Raw genomic sequence first — 23,055 nt, 5'->3', positions numbered from 1 at the left:
GCTTCTTGCAGCTTTTTACAATCCTGTGCAGTGGCCCCTCCATACCAGTGATGTAACCAGTTAGAATGCTCTCCACAGTACATCTGTAGAGATTGGTGAGTGCTGTTGGTGACATACCGAGTCTCCTTAAACTCCTAATGAAATGCACACACAAAATGATGGAGGAGCTCAGCAGGGCAGGCAACATCTATGGAATGAATGACCCCGATGAAGAGTCTAAACCCAGAACATTGACTGTTTACTCTTTTCCATAGACTCTGCCTGGCCTGCTGAGTTCCTCTAGCATTTTGTGTGTATTGATTTGGATTTCTAGCACCTGCAGATTTTCTTGTGTTCCTAATGAAATATAGCCACTGTTGTGCCTTCTTTGTAATTGCATCAATATTTCAGGCACAGGATAGATCCTCAGAGAAGTTGACACCTAGGAACTTGAAATTGCTCACTCTTTCCACTTCCGATCCCTCGATGAGGACTGGTGTGTGTTTCCTTGATTTCCCCTTCCTGAAGTCCACAACCTTGCCTTTACTGACATTGAGTGCGAGGTTGTTGCTGTGACACCAGCTGACCTATCACACTTCTGTTCGCTTCCTCTTCTCCATCTGAAATTCTGCCAACCGTACTTGCGTCGTCGGCAAATTTATAAATGACATTTGAGCTGTGCCTGGCCACACAGTCTTGGGTGTAGAGAGAGAGAGAGTAATATACATTCAATCAAGTATCAATTTCATTTAATTTGTAGCTTGTTGCAAGTGTCAGTTGAATGTGCTCACCATTCAACAAATATTATGAATATCTAGTTACTTCAAGTATCCCCTTGGGTGTCTTGTGTCAACATTATTTTCATAATCCTGTCTGATAGATGGTCTTGTTCTCCCAAAAGGCAGGAAGATTTTGTCGGTGACACACTCCTTTACCCCTCTCCTGGTCAGTTCTGGCACCCAGCATACTTGCTTGCAGCAATAAGAATCAGTAATGACTCAGAGAATTCTAATAGATACTAATGAAAATCGGGTTTTCAATTAAGTACATTATTGTGGTATTGTGTAAGAAATATCACATGTAGCCTTTTCACTGAATAATTAGGTGAAACCAGCATCAAGTATTATCTAGGCACTTGGTAAGTCTCTAATCATACAGAGTTTTTCCCAATTAAAAAAATTATATAAAAAATACCTACCTAGCAATAGTTTGGGAAAGTTTGATGTTTCAATGTTATGATAATAAATGATTGATGTAATCGCAGCCAAGAAGCCCATTCCAGCTGGCATATACAGGTGCAAGTGGCGTGTCTCTGTAAACCTAGGTAATAGAGATGAAAATATTTACCAATAGGTTAACTAGGAACAAAATTCAGTACAATGCTTAGAAAATGGTCAAACTATTTACTCATTTGGAAGGATTTTATGAATTACTAGTTTTTTTACGCACATACACACTCTAGATATATAGTACTATATCTCTTACTTATAACCTTACCCATAAAGCAGTGGAAGCTACAGTTAGAGGAGGTCGGTGGTCAACTAGCAAAAAGGACTCATTCTGTATCTGGAAAGAGGATTCTGCATTTGATTGAATATTCACCATAATTGATTCACAGCAAAAATCTGAAAATACTCTTTGATATCTATATCCACATACTTAAAAAGGATCTAATCAGAGGACCCATCATTTACCTCTGCAATTATGGTTTTAAACCAGTAAGAACAGATAAATTAAAAACAAATCATTTATTTGCTCTGTTGAGTTCTAATTATTTGACAAAGATTCAACTGAGCTATGAATTGACACAAATCTACAAGACAAGATCATCAAGAGTCTCACAGGTCACAGATAACTACAGTGAAAAGTGAAAAGCAGCAGGAAAGAAAAGGTTGACCTTGCAAGATGAAAATAAATGAGATAGTATCAGTGGAACATTATTATAACCCAACTTTTTGTGATTCAAAGGTTTCAGATTTCCTCACCCAGTCTAGGCAATACCGCTCCAGTTTGCTAATCTTAAACACAGTTAGTAACAACTGCTTCTGAAATACTGATATTAAAATTATTAAGGGCTCTTTCTGCTTTCTCAGTTGATGGTGTTATAAGAAGAGAGTATCTAAAAGAGATTTACACCATAAGACCATATGACATAGGTGCAGAATTAGGTCATTGGCCCATCGAGTCTGCACCCCCATTCAATCATGACTGATCCTTTTTCTCCCCCTCCTCAGCCCCCCTCCCTGGCCTACTCCCCATAACATAGAAACATAGAAAACCTGCAGCACAATGCAGGCCCTTTGACCCACAATGCTGGGCCGAAGATGTACTGACTTTAGGAATTACCTAGGGTTACCCATAACCCTCTATTTTTCGAAGCCCCATGTACCTATCCAGGAGTCTCTTAAAAAACCCTATCATATCTGCTTCCACCACTGTTGCTGGCAGGCCATTCCACGGACTCACCACTCTCTGCGTAAAAAACTTACCCTGACATCTCCTCTGTACTTACTTCCAAGCACCTTAAAACTGTGCCTTCTCGTGTTAGCCATTTTAGCCCTAGGAAAAAGCCTCTGACTATCCACACCTTTGATGCTGTGTCCAGTCAAGAATCTCTGAAGCTCTGCCTTAAATACGCTCAACAACCTGGCCTTCACAGCTGCCTGTAGTAACAAATTCCACAAATTCACCACCTTTTGGCTAAAGAAATTACCCCACATCTCTGTTGTAAATGGAGGCCCCTCTATCCTGAGGTTTGCCCTCTTGTACGAGACTCACCCCCCCCCCCCCACCAAAATGAGAAACATCCTCTCCACATCTACCCTGTCTGGGCCATTCAACATTCAAAAGGGTTTCAATGAGATTCCCCCCTTGTCCATCTAAACTTCAGTGAGTACAGCCATCAATGATAACACTTTCATTCCCGGAATCATCCTTGTGAACCTCCACTGAACCCTCTCCAATGCCAGCACATCTTTTCTCAGACGAGGAGCCAAAAACTGTTTATAATACTCAAGGTGAAGCCTCACCAGTGCCTTATAAAGCCTCAGCATCACATCAATCCTCATATAATCCAGATCTCTTGAAATGAATGCTAACATTGCATATGCCTTCCTCACCATCAGCTCAACCTGCAAGTTAACCTTTAGGGTGTTCTGCATAAGGACTCCCAAGTCCTTATGCATCTCAGATTTTTGGATTTTTTCCCTGTTTAGAAAATAGCCTGCACATTTATTTCTACTACCAACGTGCATGAGTATGCATTTTCCAACATTATATTTCATTTGCCATGTTCTTGCCCATTCTCCTAATCTGTCTTTCTGCAGACTATCTGCTTCCTCAGCACTATCTGCCCCTCCACCAATCTTCCTATCATCTGCAAACTTGGCAACAAAGCCATCAATTTTATCATCTAAATCATTGCCATACAGTATAAAAAGAAGCGGTCCCAACACCAAACACTGCGGAGCACCACTACTCACTGGCAGTCAACCAGAAAAGGATCCTTTTATTCCCACTAGCTGCCTCCTATCAATCAGCCAATGCTGTAACCATGCCAGTAACTTTCCTGTAGTACCATTTCAAAGGCCTTCTGAAAGCCCAAATATACAACATACACTGCACCTCCTTTATCTATCTGACTTGTAATCTCCTCAAAGAATTCCAACAGATTTGTCAGGCAAGATTTTCCCTTAAGGAAACCATGCTGACCTTGTCCTATCTTGTCCTGTGTCACCAAGTATTCCATAACCTCATGCTTAACAATTGATTACAGCATCTTCCCAACCACTGAGGTCAGGGTAACTGCTCTATAATTTCCTTTCTGCTGCCTTCCTCCTTTCTTAAAGAGTGCAGTGACATTTGCAAAGTTCCAGTCCTCTAGCACCATGCCAGAGTCCAATAATTTTTGAAAGATCATTACTAATGCTTCCACAATGTCTATTGCTACCTGTTTCAGAACCCAAGAGTGCAATTCATCTGGTCCGGGTGACTTATGTGCCCTTAGGTCTTTCAGGTTTTTGAGCACCTTCTCCTTTGTAATTGCACTCACTTCTCTTCCCTCACACCCTTCAATACCTGGCACACTGCTAACGTCTTCCAGAGTGAAGACTGAAGCAAAATACTCAGTTCATCTGCCTTTTTGCCCCCACATATTATTTCTCTAGTCTTATTTTCTAGGGGTCGTATATCCAATCTCATCTTTTATTTTTTGCATACTTGAAAAAAGCTTTTACTATCCATTTCCTGACAGTCTAACTGCACACTATCTTCGCTTGTTTACCATCCGTCCTATCCTGAGTCCCTTCACTCCAGTTCCCACCCCCCCGCCTAATTATTTTAAACTCTCCTCAACAACTCTAACAAACCTGCCCATGAGAATATTGGTCCCCCTTGGGTTCAGGTGCAACCCGTCACTTTTGTACACGTCATACCTTTGCAAAAGAGATCCCAATGATCCAAGAACCTGAGGCTCTGCCCCCTGCACCAGCTTCTCAGCCATGCATTTATCTGCCAAATCATCCTGTTTCTACCCTCACTGGTGCGTGGCACAGGCAGCAATCCAGAAATTACTACCCTGGAGGTCCTGCTTCTCAGCTTTCTACCTAGCTCTCTAAAATCTCTTTTCAGGACCTCTTTGCTTTTCCTTCCTATGTCATTGGTACCAATTTGTACCGAGACATCTGGCTGCTCTCCCTCCCTCTCCAAAATGTTGTGGAGGCGATCCGAGATGTTCCTGACCCTGGCACCTGGGATGCAACATACCATTCGGGTGTCCCTTTTACATCCACAGAATCTCCTGTCTGTTCCCTTGACTATTAACTCCCCTATCACTACCATTCCTCTCTTCTCCCTCTTTCCCTTCTGCACCATGGAACCATGCTCAGTGCCAGTAAGCTGGTCTCTGTGGCATTCCCTTGGGAGGTCATCCCTCACAACCATATCCAAAGCTGTATACTTATTATTGAGGGGAATGGTCACAGGAGTGCTCTGGGCTAACTGTCTATTCACATTTTAATTTCTCCTGACTGTCACCCAGCTACTTGCCTCCTGCAACTTAAGGGTGACTACTTCCCTGTAAATCTGATCGATTATCTCCTCACTCTGCTATACAAGCTGAAGGTCATCCAGTTGCTGCTCCAGATCCCTAACACAGTCTTCAAGGAGCTGCAGCTGGATGCACTTCACATAAATGTAGTTCCCTGGGAGACTCTGGGTTTCAAAGACACCAAAGTCCAGCATGAAGAACACATAACAGCCCTTTACTACACTGGGTACAGTAAGAGAAATAAAAAGGGAGCTTTAACAGGAACTTACCCACAGCCAACGCCTCTTCTGAGCTGAAGCCTCCTTTGAGCCAAAGCCTGACACTCAGCACTGGCCTACTCCCAACAATGGTCACCCCGCTTGTCCTTGTGTACTTTTAAACAAACCTCGCTGACCTGCGAGAAATCTCATTGCTGCGGCCTTCTCCTGCCGCTGGAATGAGCCTGAACACCTGGGAGGCACCTTGTCACTGTGGCCTGCTCCTGCCGCTGATTGGGCCGCCAGCAAACTTAATTTGCAAGTAAGGAATTTTCATATCTGAATTCTTGTCAGAGACTTCCGTAATTTAAATTTTCATGCAGGAGTACCAAATCGTGGAACTGACCCTATTGTCAAAAAGCAATCTTGGATCATGTTCATTTGCTGGCTTATTTCCATCCTTCCATGGTTTTACTGGGATTACATGAACCCTTTCATTTTTGCTCTGCTTTTTAGCTCAATACCTTCTCTATTGCTAACTTCCCATTTATTTTCCCACCAAGGCCACCTGGATCAGATAGGACATTATTATTAATTCTGCCTTATCCAATCTATTGACCAAGCCAGGGATATCATTTTGAGCTCTACCTGGCATCATTCCTTTTCAAATTTACTCAGAAATCATTTGATCAAAATGAACTGGTAATGAAACTTTTATTAATATGAGAGACTAATTAGATGGTGCAAGAATTACCTAATTCCTGGTTCTCCAATCCATAATAAACTCTGAATATGAGAAATAGTGCTGGTTCTTCAAGGAACACACATATTCATTACGCTGTGGCCAAGTCACCATTACAGAGTAGGAGAAGAAAGGACTGAAAGCTACAGTAAACATTGATTCAGTAGATAGGGGAGAAGGCGGCTTTGGCACAGCCACGTGAATGATTGCAGGAAGGTACCTTGCTTTCCTGTGCCAGGATTAAGGCTACGGGACATTTTGGAGAGAACTTATCTATGACAGTAGTGTAATGTAGGTAAAAATGAAGAAGTTCTGTAGGAAAGTTACAAGGAGCTGAGGATGAAATTGAAAAACACAAGTTAAAAGACAATAATCTCCTAATGACCACTAATCTCTCACACCAGTACAGACAGAAATTGGAGATGAATGAAAACAAAGGTATGACTGAAATGATGGTGCTGGAGGAAAGAATATATATTCCCAAGGCTCTTGTGACATGGGAGTTATACAAACCAGACAGGTTATGTTTCAAGAGGCTTGGAACCAATATCCTTATAGGAGCTTGGTGCAATCACTGGTGAAGGCTTGCACTAGTTCAGCAGGATGCGAGAGTTCAAACCTTTCTACCAACTTGAATAGAATTTTTCCAGAGATAAAAAAATTGAAGGCAGGGCAGTTGATTGATATATTCTGTATGGATTTCAGAAAAGCTTTTGGTAAGGTCCCACATATGAGCCAGATCCAAATAGTAAAATAGCCATGGGATCCAGGGGAGATTTGCAAATTGGATCCAAAATTGGATTGGTAATAGACGGCATAGGGTAATGTGGAGCATTGATTTTATGAGCTTGAGACCTGTGGTGTTCCACATCGATTAGTGCTATGACATTTCCCGATTGAAATAGCACATTAACAACTTGGGAATGAATTTAGGAGGAATGACTTGTAAATTTCCAGATGATATAAAAACAGGTATTGTCATGAAATGAGCTGGGCACAGTCATAGGCTACAAAATGATATCAATCAGTTGATAAGATATGTGCAACAATAGCAGGTGGAATCTAATCCTAGTAAATGTGAAATGATGCACTTTAGGAATAATGATAAGACATACACAATGTGTGGAAGGGCCCTAAGGAATAGGGAGAAACAGAGACTTCAGTGTACAAGTCCTTGAATTCCTGAAGAGGTCATTACAGGTAGATAATGTGACAAAGTAAACATGTGGGAATGGGTAAACTCTTTTTCTTTTTAGATATTACACATTTGATTAATACATTTTTCAGTGAAATCAAGAGAGTATTGGGGGGGGGGAGGTGAGATAGGTAAACATCAAGGGAGCATGCCAAATAGAACCAGTTCAGTATAGACAAAGCAAGAGTACAGGAATACAAGCACTATCAGTGAAGAGGAAGTACAGAAACCAGGGCCTCGGTGAGTGGAAGTTAGCAAAGGAGCCAGGACTCTGGTGAGTCAAAGAGTATGGAAACCTGAGTCCCAGTGAGTTAAAAATGGAGCGTGTAAACAGGGGCAATTGTGAATGGAACAGAGCACAGAAACCAGGTTCCAGTGATCCAAATGCTGAGCTGTTGGGTTTTCTAAATAGCTGGATGGCAGATTATCAGGGTACACTTGGCTTCATTCGGTGAGAGAGAGGATATAGAACAGGTAAGATATGGTACAACTTTACTGAAACGTTACCTGGGTGTAGCAGTCATGAGACTGGGTTTGTTTACCTTGCAGAGAAGATGTTTGAGAAGGGCCCTGATTACAAAATTATAAAGTGCATAGACAAGGAAAATAGTAAGAAACTATTCACCATGACAGAGGTGTCTAAAACGTGTTATAGGTATAGGAGAAGCAGAAAGAGGTTTAGATCTGACAAACATTCCTCCCCCCTCCCCTCAGAGGGTGGATGGAATCTGGAAGATAACTATTGGGGAATGGAGGCTGTGTTGGTAAATAAGATTAGTATAGATGGATATTTGATGGTCCACGTTGATGTGGTTGACCAAAGATTCTGTTTCTGTGCCATATGACTCTATGGTATTTTACTACATTCAGGGAACTTGCTCCATTTCACACAAGCCCATCAACTGCCCTTTCATTCTTTACAGTAATTCATGGTGGCCATCTTACTAACATCTTTGAGACATGGGAGGAAACCTGAACATCCAGAGGAAACCCACATGGTCACGTAGGGAATGGACATCACTCAAGGTGAGGACCGAACCCAGGACTTTGAGGTGCAAGGCTGCAGAACTAACTGCTGCTCCATTGTGTCACTATTGACTGCTAGCTTAAACACTTTTATCTCACGCTTCTTGTTCTGAATGTTTCCAATTAAGGAACTGCTCAATCTCCCTTCTTAATATCAGTCCTATTAATATCAACAGCTTTTAATATTGCTGCAGTTTCTATTGCATTCATCCAGTCCCGAATTACATTTTTAACAAAGTGTTTCTCAATATTAAAACAGAATTTCAAGTATCTAAGTAATATTCTATTGAAGATGTCAGTTTCTGACTGAGTAGGTGCAATTTATGAGACTAACTGACCTTAACAGCTGATACTAAAAGCAACAGCTAACCGGATAATTAATCATGTGTAACTTTCAAGTGAGCGCAATGCAACAATTCATTACATTATAAATTGAATTCTGCTTATACTAATTCGTTACTCTATCACTTGCAAATTTTGCAAAATCAACCATTTACAACAGATGTCACTGTATTTTTGTATATAATATCATGAATTTTGCACAGATAGTGATAGTGGGACAAATTGGATTCATAGCCATAGCAGGGTGAAATAAACAGTAAATTCTTGTGTTCATTAAAATTCACAATGAAAGAAAGATATTGAAAATTGCTGTCAGAAAGAATTTGTTTATCCACAACTGTCTGCTATTATAGTTTTCACTGACAGATTTGGTTTGGGAATCTTTTCAATGTTGTGAACTGAGGGCAGCTGTAGGTACAAACTTTAACCCCTAGTAAAGCTGAGGTAGGTGTATTCACAAGTAACTGAGCTTTAAGAGCAAAACACGTTATAATTATTGATAGGCAACCCTTCTGGCTCTGAAAATCTAATATGCATGAACTTTTGTTCCTTCAAGAGTCAATCAATGTGGACATTTAACTGAAATTTCCATGTTTAAATTTCTTTTCTCTCACCTTTATCTTTTTAATCTTATGCTTCTTTTCAAAGTTTTATTTTGTTTTTGTTCATAATTCCATTACATGCAAATTAAATCCAATATGCACTCCAAAGGGTACAAACTTTTTGTGGAATACTGCTTGAGGAGAATCTTCAAGCCAATAAGGTATTGTATATTTTAACTGCTGCTATGCCTTTATATTCTGTCAAATGGCTTAACAACTACAGTATTAACACTTCCATTGTAAATATTTGCAGACTAATCCTAAATGATAAATAATTGTCATCTGATAATTGTAAACAATTGTCATCTGATACAAAAGATACTAAAGGATTGCAAAACAAGCACAAGATCAGCGTCAAAAAATACTCCCAAAAATCTTTTGCTTATTTCAATATTGCAATTTGAAATAATTTAAAATGTCCAGCTGTGTTACAATATTCCAAAATGCTCTATCCAACTACTACAAGTCCAACAATTACTGCTAATATTGTGTGACCAAACAAAAATATCCAATTGATAGGGGCCTAGTTGAACACTGAGTGTAACTATGAAGCATAATCATTAAATGGATGCTGCATTTCATTCTGGCAAAGAGTGAATTCCCTATGAACATATGCTATTGCATCTAATTATTATTTGCCAACTATCACTTTAAGATGTATCAGTGAAACAAAACAGTGGATAAGATTTTTAAAAATTAATTAACAGTAAGTTGTGTCTTAAAATTGAAAATTTGCATTTCTATTTTACACATGCAGAAAATACATTGTCAGCAGTAGAAAAATCTTATACTGTCAACTTGCCTTTTTCTAAAGAAAGTATTAGACCAGGACCATACTAGACCAGGAAAAAAAGTGTTTTAGAACCCTATTAGTGTAAAATATGGATCGCTGCATTTCTTTTCTCTCATGCTTTTTTGGAAATTTGAGCACAGTGTAAATATTGACATTTGCTGCTAATATTTTATTGAGCCCTTAGAGACAACTTAAATTTTCTTGGCTACATAATCTAAATGTTAGAAAGACTAATAATTAATCAACTTTTTCAGTTTCTTCCTTAAACAAATTAAGGCCGGCAATATTGTGAAATACATAACTTTCCCTTTTCTCAAATAATTTTGGTTTTAACCATTTCATGCTTATGTTAAAGAAAGGATAAATTTGAGGAAAAGCTTTTGAAATACTTCTCCATAATTGAGCAATGAAGAGGACTCATGATTTAGCAGTGTGAGAGACTCTATTTTCTAAAAATAAGGCATTGCTTTTGCACAGTCTTTATTGTTCAATATATAATTTTATGTACATTATGTGTATTTTCTTTACCTGGGCCTGTGATGGTGCTGCAAGCAAGTTTTAAATTGCACTGTATCTCACCACACTTAAGCACATGGTAACAAATCTGACAACTTGATTTCCATTTCCCATGGTGAGCTTTCCAAGGCCTACATATACAGTCAGGTCCAAATCATGGACACATCTATAGTTTAACATTTAATCAGTTCAACACAATTGATCTCATTTCTGATTTGCTTCCCTGGTTTTGCTTCGCTAAAGTACTCACCCCTGTATGAAAGGACAGCAATTCAATCCAATCAATTTACTTTGAACTAAGAGTCATAGTGAGGTAACTGCCTCCACCCACTCAGACAGTGTTTCTAGATTCTAACCACCCTCTAGGTGAATAAATTCTTCCCACATCCTCTTTGAAATTCTTACCTCTTAGTCTAAATCTATGATCTCTCATTTTAGATACTTTCTGCTACAGAGAAAAGCTTCCTGCTACCTACAGAGCAAATAATTATACATCCCTCTATTAAGCCTCTCTTCAGCATCCTGCACTTCAAGGCAAACATCAGCCGTTGTCGTCTCTCTACATAACTAAAATGCTCCACGCTAAGCCACACCCTGATAAGTGTCCACTATAGAGTGGCAACAAGATCTGCATACAATGCTCCATTTGCACCCCATCAACATTTTATAAAATTGCACCATAATCTCAGTACTGTTATATTCTAGGCTGTAGTACAAGTTTCACTTATGCTTTCTTTACCACCTTATATACTTGCTTTGCCACCTTCAGGCATTGTTGAATGCACACCAATGTCTCTCTGTCCATCAGTACTCCCTAGGGCCCTACCATCTATGTCCAACAATTATGGGTCTTCCCAAAGTGCACACCTGACACTATATTAGGATTAAATTTCATCATCTGTTGCCTTGTCCATTTTACTAATTCATTAATAACATTCTGTAGTCTAGAACTACGATCCTATCAACAATGCCACCAATGTGCATATTATCTGTGAATTTACATTCCCAACCAAATTATTAATGTCCATAATAAAGAGTAAATGTACCGACATTGATTGCTGCTTATGTCGGTCCAATTACAAGATCAACCATACACTATCATGCTCTGCTTCCTATTATCAATTTAACCATATAACAATTACAGCATGGAAACAGGCAATCTCAGCCCTTCTAGTCCATGCCGAATGCTTACTCTCAGCTAGTCCCACCGACCTGCACTCAATTGGATCTAATTTGATAACTTGACACAGATCCCATGGGCTTTTGGACCTGTTTAAATGTGATAAATCAAGTTTTCAAAAAATCTTAAATAAACAAATTATTTGGACGCAGGATAGGCTCCCCAATCTTACTAGATTTTCCATTCAAAACATCTTCCAGAGAAAAATGTTCACTGAATAAAGTTCAAAGTGGATGTAGCTTATTGGCATTCTAATATCATGTCTGCTATTCAATTTATAATTCAAAGGAGTACGTCACTGTGCTGGAGTCTATTTTAAGGTCGATATAGAAGCACAATCTTGCATCAAAAACTAACAGCAGATTATTTTACCTAGACTCTGCGCAGCATGAAAACAAGCCCTTCGGCCTAACTGGTCCATGCCAACCTGGGTGCCCAACAAGCTCGTCCCATTTGCCACATCCATCTCAGCAGAGAGGCGGCATAGTGGTTAGCACAACCCTTTACAGTAAAGGTGATCTGGGTTCATTTCCCACTGCTGTCTGTAAGGAGTTTGTAAGTTCTCCCCTGACTGCGTGAACTTCCTCCGGGTCCGCAATCCAAAGATTTACTAGTTGACAGATTAATTGGTCATTGTAAATTGTCCCATGATTAGGCTAGGATTAAATCGGGGGAATGCTAGCGACGTGTCGCGAAGGGCCTATTCCGCGCCGTGTCTCAATCAATCAGTAAACAAACAAACCCTTCCTATCCGCTTATTTATCTAACACACACAAAATGCTGGAGGAACACAACACGCCAGGCAGCATCTGTGGAAAAGAGTACAGTGACGTTTCGGGCCGAAACCCTTCGGCGGGACTGGAGTAAAAAAACTGAGGAGTAGATTTGAAAGGAGGGGTGGGGGAGAGAAACGCCAGGTGAATCCTGAAGGGGTAAGGATGAAGGAAAGAGCTGGGAAGTTGATTGGTGAAAGAGACAGAAGGCCATGGGAGAAGAAAAAAGGGATGGAACAGCAGAGGGAGGCGATCGGCGGACACGGAGATAACATGATAGAGGGAAAAGGTGATGGAAAATGGTGGGGAGGGAGAGAAGTATTATTGGAATTTTGAGAAATCGATGTTCATGCTATCCGGTTGACGGCTACCCAAACGGAATATAAGGTGTTGTTCCTCCAACCTTGTCCGCACATCGCTTCCCTCTGCTGCTCCTCCGCCTTTTTTTTTTGCCTTCCATGGCCTTCCATCTCTTTCAGCAATCAAATTCCCAGCTCTTTGCTTCATACCCCCTCCCCCTTCCAAGTTTTACCAATTGCCTGGTGTTTCTCTACCCCATCCCACCTTTCAAATCTTCTCGGCTTTTTTTTCCTCCAGTCCTGCAGAAGGGTTTCGGCCCGAAACGTCGACTGTGCTTGTTTCCATAGATACTGCCTGGCCTGCTGAGTTCCTCCAGCATTTTGTGTGTGTTGCTTCTATTTCTAGCATCTGCAGATTTTCTCTTATTTCATCCGTTTGTTATAGAAACTGGCGCGAACGCAAAATCCGTTGTACACCAGGCATTATGTCCTCTTAACCCCTCCCCACCTCCGCTTCCAATTTAGCCCTTCCCTTCTTCAGTCCTGAAGGAGACAGTTGGAAGTGGACAACTGGATCAGGCAATAAAATAAAAAGCTTGCTCTGCTCCAACAGTAAAAATAGCCCCAGACGATGTACAAAACACATGCGGCCACTTACCCATCCGAAACGATCCCCTCTGCAATTTCACAAACCAGTACAAACAAGAGTATAAAAGTGAGGATCCATCGCAAATTATGTCCAGGAAAATGTAACCACGTGCTGTGATGAATGTGGACCTTGGAGCTCTGACTTCCCCAGCCTTTAAATCCAAAACATTTAATTGAGAAGTTTACATTGACAGTGCTGCAAACATATACATAAATAATGTTGTCCAAAGTAGCCGGATCTAGCTTACCGATGAATAATATAGGGAAGGTGATGAAGAGCAGCAACACATGTGGGACAACATTCAAAGCGTCCACGAAACAGCCGTTGTTGAGCACTCCCCTGTCCACATTGTAGGCAGCCGTGTCGTTGTCGTTGCCACAAAAAGACAAGGACATGGTCGAAGTGGGACTCTGGTCAAAATCGTACAGAGGGATAAAGGGCAAGCTTTAGAACATATTCAGGGAACCATTACGTAAACGATCCCGGAGAAAATAACCCGGGAGTCCTCAGTGGGAAGGACTTTCAACAAGCTATCAACCTTGCCGGCGAGTGAGCGTGCAGATCCATTTCTCTCATGACATCAGTAGTTCGCGCTGATAAAACGAGAACAGGGTCCTGCTTTAAAAGACAGCAGCAGCGGCTCACTTCTGCAACCCTAAGCAAATCTAGCAGCCGCTCACAGTTGGCCAAACGCGCATCGATGAAAGAGTGAGCAGTGCAGTCTGTAAAGAAAACCAGCCCAATACGTGACTCATGCGACATTTTCATAATTACTGTTTAAAACTGAAAACTTTGTTCAGTAATTCCCAATCGACTTTCGCGCATACACACACGAAACAAGTGTTTTATTTTAAACGCGCGCTCTGCCGTGTAGTTACTTTGCAATACGTGTCCATTTATCTACCTGAACAACTTCATTCACCTTCCTGTACCGGAAAAGAAATCTTTTTACTTCGGAATGATTTGGACTTTCTTGAAAAATGGTTGACAAATGTTTTATCCACATGCACATATGATGATGTTCAGGCTGAATAAAACATATTCTAACAATTATAAATATATGTAGATAAAGCTAGAATTAAAATTGGTCAGAATGTAGAGGTAAGATTTAGTGCAGAGGTGTGGGCTGCAAGTGAACAGAAAGAACGGTCAAAGTTGGGGAGATGCTGCAAATGGAAATGGAAATTTATGCTGATAAAGAGATTAAAGATACAAACTGGCCTCAGGGTCAAATAAAACACCAATATTATGAACAGTCTGGTCAGTCACAGTTGGTGATTAAATGAGGATTAAAATCAGTGGGCACCCAATTGATTGTATATGGAGGTCTGAAGACTTTCATGTACCTATTTAAATGGGAGGAAATTTCAGCTGGGGCAAGAATTGATGCTAAAGGAACAGCCTGACAACAAAGTAGTGAAGAGGTTGACAGAACTTAGACTGAGTGAGAACAAGGTGTTGGGAAGTTCATACGGAACCTGATGCCACCCTTTAAATGATACCAGTAAGCAATACTGTCTGTTATAGATGCGAAATAAAATGAGGCCCGAAAACCTACTAAGGTAACGGTAAGGGATAGAAATGGGAAGGCTGCTAATTGTTTCAAATTCACTTAAATAATGTATTTAAATTGTCTACCTTATTTTATTTACCTGAAGCTCAAGATGAAATTCATCTCCTAACTTCCTAATGGGTGCCCCCTAATGTTCATCCCCATTGCCATATTGAACAATTTGACACTTTGTTTGATCAGTTTCCTATCTAATCCTGAAAATGACACATCAGTTTTGAATGATATGATGATTTTTTTCTTAGTGTGTCTCTACTTTGTTTATTCTTCCACTGCAACACCATAATAGTTATTCATTTAAGCAATACTAACCTGTTTTGAAACATAATTAACTGATGCTTTTATAAGCGATTACATTTTGTTCTACTTTTATTATGAAATGCAAAGAGAGAAAAAGACAATTGCAGAGAATACTACTAAGATTAAAAGCAACAGGAGAGACAATACAATAAATCAATAAACTGTGATTGACCAGTGTCAAACTTATTATTAAAAGCCTGTACAAGACCAAGATCCTCAAACATTACATGCTGTGATGATATGATAGTTTATAACATGGACAATAAGTTTTGAATTTAGTCATCTTGGTATAGTGCAGGAAAAAGGAACAAGGATGAATATACAGCCTGAAATGTTTAAAAGTAAGTGTCCTACTCTAGGAATATTTGATTAAAGCTAGTGTGAGGGAGAATAAAAAATAAGCATGAATAGTTTTAAATCTTTGTTTATAATTATGGGCAGTGATAGGAGCAAGTGGTACCAGAGAGAGATAAATAAAACAAATCATTTTGAAGTTGCAAAGACAATTTGGGTACCCTGATATGAGGAAAATTTAGTTTTGAAACTGGATTTATGCACATTTTCCAGGAAGTTTCTTCTATTTTTAATTCCATACTACCCATGGCATCCACTGCAGATTAACTTTTGGCTTGTTCTACTTCCTTTTCCATAATCAGCTCTTAAATGACACCTTACAAGATCAGCTTTCATTTTTAAGTGCCAGCTTCTGTCTATGACATCTTGGCCTTTCATTGCATAAATGGTTCCAGGTTCTGTTGTTTATGATATCCTGCATTTCTTTTCTACATATCAACATTTCCTCCTATAAAACACAGAGAAGAGGGGGAAAAAAAACATTTGCTTCAAGCCTGATCGTGGAAAGCTGTGACTTAATTTTTAAATTTTATAGATTTTTTATAGTGTGACATCAGCTGTTTTATTTTTGTTTAAAACTGTGGAACCACCTAACACTATCAAAACCACAATAAATGGTGCCCTCTGTATTATTCCTCTGACATATTCCATTGTTAAGTTTACCAGGATAATCTTTATTTTTTTTTAAATGGGGCTCACATTGGTCTTGAGCACTTTCTCTTGATACAATTGTAATTATTTTGCTCCATTGGTTTTGAGATCCATTGTCAGTCCCTTTTCATCATCCCCATTGTAATATCCTTACTATTTGACATTTTAATGTATTTTGCTGTATCTCTGTGATTCCATGATTCACAATAGTCCCTGGCTTATGCTTGTTTTTCATTCATTTTAGCTGTACATTGTCCCTTACCTTTCCACTTTATTATGTCTGTATTCTTGGCACCTGCTGCTATAACAATTAATTGGCTCCATCTCACTTTAAGTTGGATTTTGAACAATTTTCACCATACTGGCTGTTTTTCTTTTGATCCATCAATAGATTTGCATGATCTATTGTCGACAATTTCTGTCACATTGCATGGAGGACTGTTCTACCATAAGCTGTTCTGCATTTTCCCTTTACAAGGTAACATTAAACTTGACAGTAATATGAATTGTATTGTACATTTTTTGTATGAAGTCATGACCTTTCTGAAATACATGCTTAATGAAAGCAGTAGCAAAGATTGAGCAATTACAGTGTAACAATTTCATAATGTAGCAAGCAATAATGTTGGCAAAATGACCAACTTACATTTACATTTCAGTCTGACAGCTACTCTTGTGATAGAATCAGAAATAGTTGAAATGACATTATGGGAAAGGTAAGCATCAGTACATGATAATTTAACAACATATTCTGGAAATAATTGTGTGGACTGAGAAAGTGCAGACATGATCATTCAGAATATAAAAGGTTTTATTTACATATAAATGCAGCGTCCAATATCCAATTAAATTTAAATGAAGTTCCATATTATGCTCTTCCGGGAATTTTATATATCTTTCCTTTGGGAGTTGCATTTAAACAACATGAATTTGTACAAAGCCATGATGACAGTTCGCTATGATTTTAGAAAACATTATCAAAGCAGAGAGGGAGAGAGAGAAAGAGTGGGGGAGGGAGGGGAGAGAGAGAGGGAGGGCAAGAGACAGAGAGAGAATGAGAGAGAGTGGGGGAAGGCGAGAGAGAGAGAGAGGGAGGGGACAGGGCGTGAGAGAGGGAGAGACGGAGGGGGACAGGGCGCGAGAGGGGGAGAGAGGGAGGAGGGACAGGGCGTGAGAGGGGGAGAGAGGGAAGGGGACAGGGCGCGAGAGGGGGAGAGAGGAAGGGGGACACGGCGCGAGAGGGGGAGAGAGGGAGGGGGACATGGCACGAGAGGGGGAGAGGGAGGGGATGGCACGAGAGGGGGAGAGGGAGGGGATGGCGCGAGAGGGGGAGAGAGGTGGGGGGCACGAGAGAGAGAGAGATGGAGAGGGGGCGAGAGAGGGAGAGGGCGCGAGAGAGAGAGAGAGGGCGAGAAAGAGAGAGGGCGAGAGAGAAGGCACGCGAGAGAGAGGGCACGCGAGAGAGAGAGAGAGGGGATACGAGAGAGAGAGGGGACACGAGAGAGAGAGGGGGCATGAAAGAGAGAGGGGCTCGTGAGAGAGAGAGGGCACGTGAGAGAGAAAGAGGGCGTGTGAGAGAGAAAGAGGGTGCGTGAGAGAGAAAGAGGGCATGTGAGAGAGAGAGAGAGGTGGGTGCGCAAGAGATAGAGGGCATGTGAGAGAGAGAGAGAGAGAGGGGCATGCGACAGAGAGGGAGAGAGGGCGTGCAACAGAGAGGGAGAGGGGTCGCGAGAGAGAGGGAAATGGGGCATGAGAGAGAGGGAGGGGGGTGCCAGAGGGAGGGAGGGGCATGAGAGAGAGAGATAGTGCGAGAGAGAGAGAGAAGGTGCGAGAGAGAGGGTGGGGAGAGGAAGGGGAAGAGTTGGAAAGAGGGGGCTGGGTGATAGAGGGTGGGATAGAGAGGGGGGATAGAGAGAAGGAGGATAGTGAGAGGGGGGATAGCGAGAGGGGGGATAGCGAGAGGGGGGATAGAGAGGGGGATAGAGAGGGGGATAGAGAGGGGGGATAGAGAGGGGGGATAGAGAGGGGGAATAGAGAGAGGGATAGAGAGAGGGATAGAGAGAGGGATAGAGAGAGGGATAGAGAGGGGGGATAGAGAGAGAGAGGGGATAGAAAGAGAGAGGGGATAGAGAGAGAGAGGATAGAGAGAGAGAGGGGATAGAGAGAGGGGGATAGAGAGAGAGAGGGATAGAGAGAGAGAGGATAGCGATAGAGGGGACAGAGATAGAAGGGACAGAGAGAGAGGGGATAGAGAGAGAGGGATAGAGAGAGGAGATAGAGAGAGAGGGATAGAGAGAGAGGGACAGAGAGAGAGGGGATAGAAAGAGAGAGGGGATAAAGAGAGAGGGGATAGAGAGACAGGGGATAGAGAGAGAGAGGGGATTGAGAGAGGGGGATAGAGAGAGAGGGGGGATAGAGAGAGAGGGGGGATAGAGAGAGAGGGGGGATAGAGAGAGAGGGGGGATAGAGAGAGAGGATGGAGAGAGAGGAGATAGAGAGAGAGGGGATAGAGAGAGAGGGGATAGAGAGAGAGGGATAGAGAGAGAGGGATAGAGAGAGAGGGATAGAGAGAGAGGGATAGAGAGAGAGGGATAGAGAGAGAGGGGATAGAGAGAGAGGGATAGAGAGAGAGGGGATAGAGACAGAGAGGGGGATAGAGATAGAGACAGAGAGGGGATAGAGATAAAGAGAGAAAGAGGAAGCGAGAGAGAGGGCTAGAGAGTTTGAGTGTGCTGTGGTGTATTTAATATTTCAATAATATTTGAGTAGTATTTTAAATAAACAGATTAAGGAATCTTTGTTTACATAATTCGTTGTGGGTCATTTTTGAAAAGTTTGTGAATGGCATACATCATTATACCATCATGTCATAGGTTAGCACCTGACTAAAGTGAAAACGAAGTGGACAAAACATTTCTCCGCAAACAACAGGAATTCTGCAGATGCTGGAAATTCAAGCAACACACATCAAAGTTGCTGGTGAACGCAGCAGGCCAGGCAGCATCTGTAGGAAGAGGTGCAGTCGACGTTTCAGGCCGAGAAAACATTTCTCCTGTGTTTTTCTTTCGATTAGTTTTTGGAGTTACAAAACATAACAGTGGCGATGAGGAAGTTTTAAAACAAATCCATGATGTCCACCTACCTGTTGAAGCTCAGTGCGTTTATTTTCTTCAAAAGGGCAGAGAGAAAGAAATGTTCGAGTTTAGGAAAAAGCACAGCATGCTTTATCTTTGGAAGGGGAGAGAAAAGGTCGAGTCAGAAAATTTATGCATTCACAAACAGTGAGTACCAGATGATTAAAAAAAATAAACAAAGAAGAGCAGAAAAGCTGTTAACATCAGGGAGACAGACATGTTCGATTGCACAACAGATAACTGGATGATGTATCCTGGTTGATTTGAGCAGTATTTTGAAGCAAATGATATCCCCAATAAAAAGCAAGAGCCAGTGTTACTGAATGCAATAGGTGGAAAAGCAACAAGTTTGCTTAGAAGATCAAGTGCTCCAACCAAACAAGCAGAAATGAACTTTGTCAACATTGTGAATGTAATGCAGGAACATTTGGAACTGAAGCCATTGTTGATTGCGGAACACTTCAGGTTTTATAAGCGGAATCAAAAGGAGATGGAGTCCATTTCAGCTTATGTGGCTGAATTTAAGAGATTGTAATGGCTCGATTGGCTCAATGATACACTGTGTTATGTTTTGTAACTTGAAAACATTAAACTAATTCAAAGGAAGACATGGTATTTTGAAATATGGTCTAACTTCAAGTTTGCAAGGCACACATATATCATGTGGTAGCATGATGATGTATGCAATTCATGTGTTTATACATCTGAAGAATAATGATTTATTGAAAGGAACAAGAATGTTTAATTAAACAATATACATACAAGATTACTCAAATATTACTGAAATATTAAATACACAACACACTGAGAAATCATTTAGTTTGAGGAATCTTACAAGGAAGCATTCAAAAATGCCTCCTATCTGAAGCAGAAATTACATCTAAAAGAGCAGTTGAAATAGCTGTATCAATGGAAACAGCAGACAGACTCACAATCAAGTTGCAGCCAGAAATTAAAGTCAGCATGACCAAAATTACAACTTCTAACTAGAAAGCTGCCTAGATAAACAAATGGGGTTACCATTGTGGCAGGGCTCACATACATCAGACCAATGCAGGTTTAAAGGCAAATACAACAAAGTAGGACACAAACAACGAGCATGTTGGACAAAATGGACTGCACAGGGAAGGTAAAAAGATAAAAAGCCAAGTAGCAGTTTCAAAAAGAGCACTAACCTACATGTTGCTGATGAAAAATCCCTGACAATGATGAGAGTAAAACAGGACTGGGCACTCTTTACAATGTGATTTGCAATGGGAAAACAAACAGAAGACAGACAATATGGATTACACAAGAAGTGAATGGCAAATTAATTAAAATAGAATTGGACATTGGCTCAGCAGTTTCAGTTATTCCACAAAATGAGGTTGAATGGCATGTCAAAAATGCTGTACTAAAGCTTGCTAGAACTTAAACTGGAGAAAAGGTAACTCCCATGGGAATGACATTTGTAGCAGCAAAATACAACAACCAACAAGCCACATTGGGTTTGTATGTGGTAAAAACAGGAGGGCAGCATTATGGGGGCATGATTGGATGAGACAACTACAACTTGCTTGGAGATCTATCTATCGTTTTCATGACACATCCCCTGCAATAGATTCAACTAAAAGCAAATTAAGAAAGATTCTTGATGATGCCACAGCAGTATCAAGGATGGCATTGGAAAACTCAAACATTTCAAGGGTAAAATAGTGTTAAGTGAAACTGCCATGCCTGTGTTTTACAAGCCCACCTGGTTCTTTATACCATCCATGATAAGAGTGGCCAGTGAGCTAGATCACATGGAGGCTGAAGGAAATCCTGTCAAAGTCCAGTGGAACCTATGGGCAATGCCAGGGGTCACAGTAGCCAAGAATGATCGGTCTGTTGGGATATGTGGTGAGTTTAAGGTCACCGTCAACCCAATACTGAAAGTAACTCAGGTTACTTCTGCCCAGGATGGAGAATATCTTTACAAACCTCTCCGGAGGAAAAGATTTCAGAAAAGTGGATTTCCCTGAGGCCTACCTACAGATATCCAAAGTGTTTCGTCACCATAAACTCAAAGGGCTTTATCCCTATAATTGGCTTATTTTAGGAGCAGCATCTGCACCTACACTCTGTCAGAAAGCTACCGACCAGGTGCTTCCAGGCTGCTCAGGCAACCAGTGTTAACAGGATGACATAATTGTGAGGATGACAAGTAACATCTCCAAAGTCTCAAGACAGTATTAAAATGTTTAGAATTTTATGGTCTCAGAACACGATGCAACAAGCGTAAATTCTTTAAACCAAGCATCATTGATGCACAAGAGTGTTGAGAAAATTCAAGCAGTGGTGGATGCCCCAGGGTCAAAGGATGTATCACAGTTGTGGTCCTTTTTAGAATTTGTCGATTACTGTAACAGGCTCCTGTCAAACCTGGCTACTGTGCTCCTTCTCTTGAACTCATTATGATAAAGGGGAACAAATGGCAATGGACAAAGCAGTGTGAGGTGGCTTTCCATACAGTGAAGGAAATGGTGATGTCAGACACTGTACCTACACATTATGATCCACAATCTAGTGATGCTTGCCTGTGATGCCTTACTTTATGGTAGAGGTGCAGTCATATCACATGTTATGAGTGATGGAAGTGAACACTCCATTACCTTTGCATCATGTTTCCCTACCGCTGCAGAGAAAAATTACGCACAGATTGACAGAGAGACCTTGAGTCTGGTTTGGGGTGTAAAACATTTCAACTAGTACTTTTATGAGAGAGTTTACCGTCATCAGTGATCATCACTGGTGCCCATTTTCAATCTACAGAAGGGTGTTCCACTAACACAGCAGCACAGATGCAAATATGGGCTCTGTTTCTTGGAGGACACAATACAAGATTAAAATTCAAGAGGACAACTAATCATGGAACTGCTGATGGATTGTCCTGTTTACCCTTGGAAAAGGAAATACCTGAAAAATTTACAAAGAAGGACACTCCTCGACATATTCTCGCTAATACAAAATGAGAGTCTCCCTATTATGGCTGAGATGATCAAAAGGGAAACTAGAAAAGACCCCACTTTGTCTCAGGCAACTCAGATTGGCTGGATCTGCATCAGAGTTCCCAGTTCCCCCATTCCCCCATTTTTTACTAGCGCCAGGCTGAACCTGTCCTTGATGGGAGTTGCCTAATACGGTATTGAGAGTTGTTGTGCCATCCAAGCTGAGAGCTAAAGAGTTGGGGGATCTACATGCTGGTCACCTGGGTGTGGTTAAAGTGAAGTCATTGGCTCAAAGTTCTGTCTGGTGGACTGTGATAGATCAGCAGATCGATCAGCTGGCCGTGCACTCTTCAGAATGCCAAAACATCCTGAAGATACCAAGAGCAATGTCTCTCCATTCCTGGGAATGGCCTGCATTGCCATGGCAGAGGGTTCATGTGGATTTTGCCAGACCATTCATGGCTACAAATTTCTTAGTAGTAGTGGATACAACTACAAAGTGGCCAGAAGTGTTCCCAATAGTCTCCACTACAGGTTCGCACACTGTTGATGTGTTGAGAAGCTACTTTGCAAGGACTCGTGTCCAGAACACATAGTCAGTGACAATCGACTATAGTTTGTGGTGGAACAGTTTCAGTCATTCTTAAATATTCTTACACCTGCATCACACCACCCAGCTACAGACGGCTTAGCGGAATGGTTTGTCCAGAGGCTAAAGCATGCACTACGAGCAATGT

General features: G+C 41.1%; 1 protein-coding gene across 7 annotated transcripts in view; it reads right to left on the bottom strand.

Annotated features, from left to right (window-relative positions):
* Window positions 1-23,055, bottom strand: part of abcc8 (ATP-binding cassette, sub-family C (CFTR/MRP), member 8) — a 178,115-nt gene that overhangs the window by 142,471 nt on the left and 12,589 nt on the right. For 6 of the 7 annotated variants that reach the window (XM_072272452.1, XM_072272458.1, XM_072272457.1 and 3 more), the window contains exons 2-4: window positions 13,588-13,750; window positions 13,350-13,491; window positions 1,178-1,299 (exon numbers count right to left, since the gene is read on the bottom strand). In XM_072272452.1, the coding sequence (XP_072128553.1) occupies window positions 1,178-1,299; window positions 13,350-13,491; window positions 13,588-13,750 (427 nt within the window). Of the gene's footprint in view, window positions 1-1,177; window positions 1,300-13,349; window positions 13,492-13,587; window positions 13,901-23,055 lie in introns of those variants that run through there. The other variant, XM_072272456.1, reaches the window with a different exon arrangement.

Source organism: Mobula birostris, chromosome 11 (assembly GCF_030028105.1).
Source record: "Mobula birostris isolate sMobBir1 chromosome 11, sMobBir1.hap1, whole genome shotgun sequence".
NCBI classification, from domain to species: Eukaryota; Metazoa; Chordata; class Chondrichthyes; order Myliobatiformes; family Myliobatidae; genus Mobula; species Mobula birostris.
This window is presented reverse-complemented; position numbering and strand designations above follow the sequence as displayed.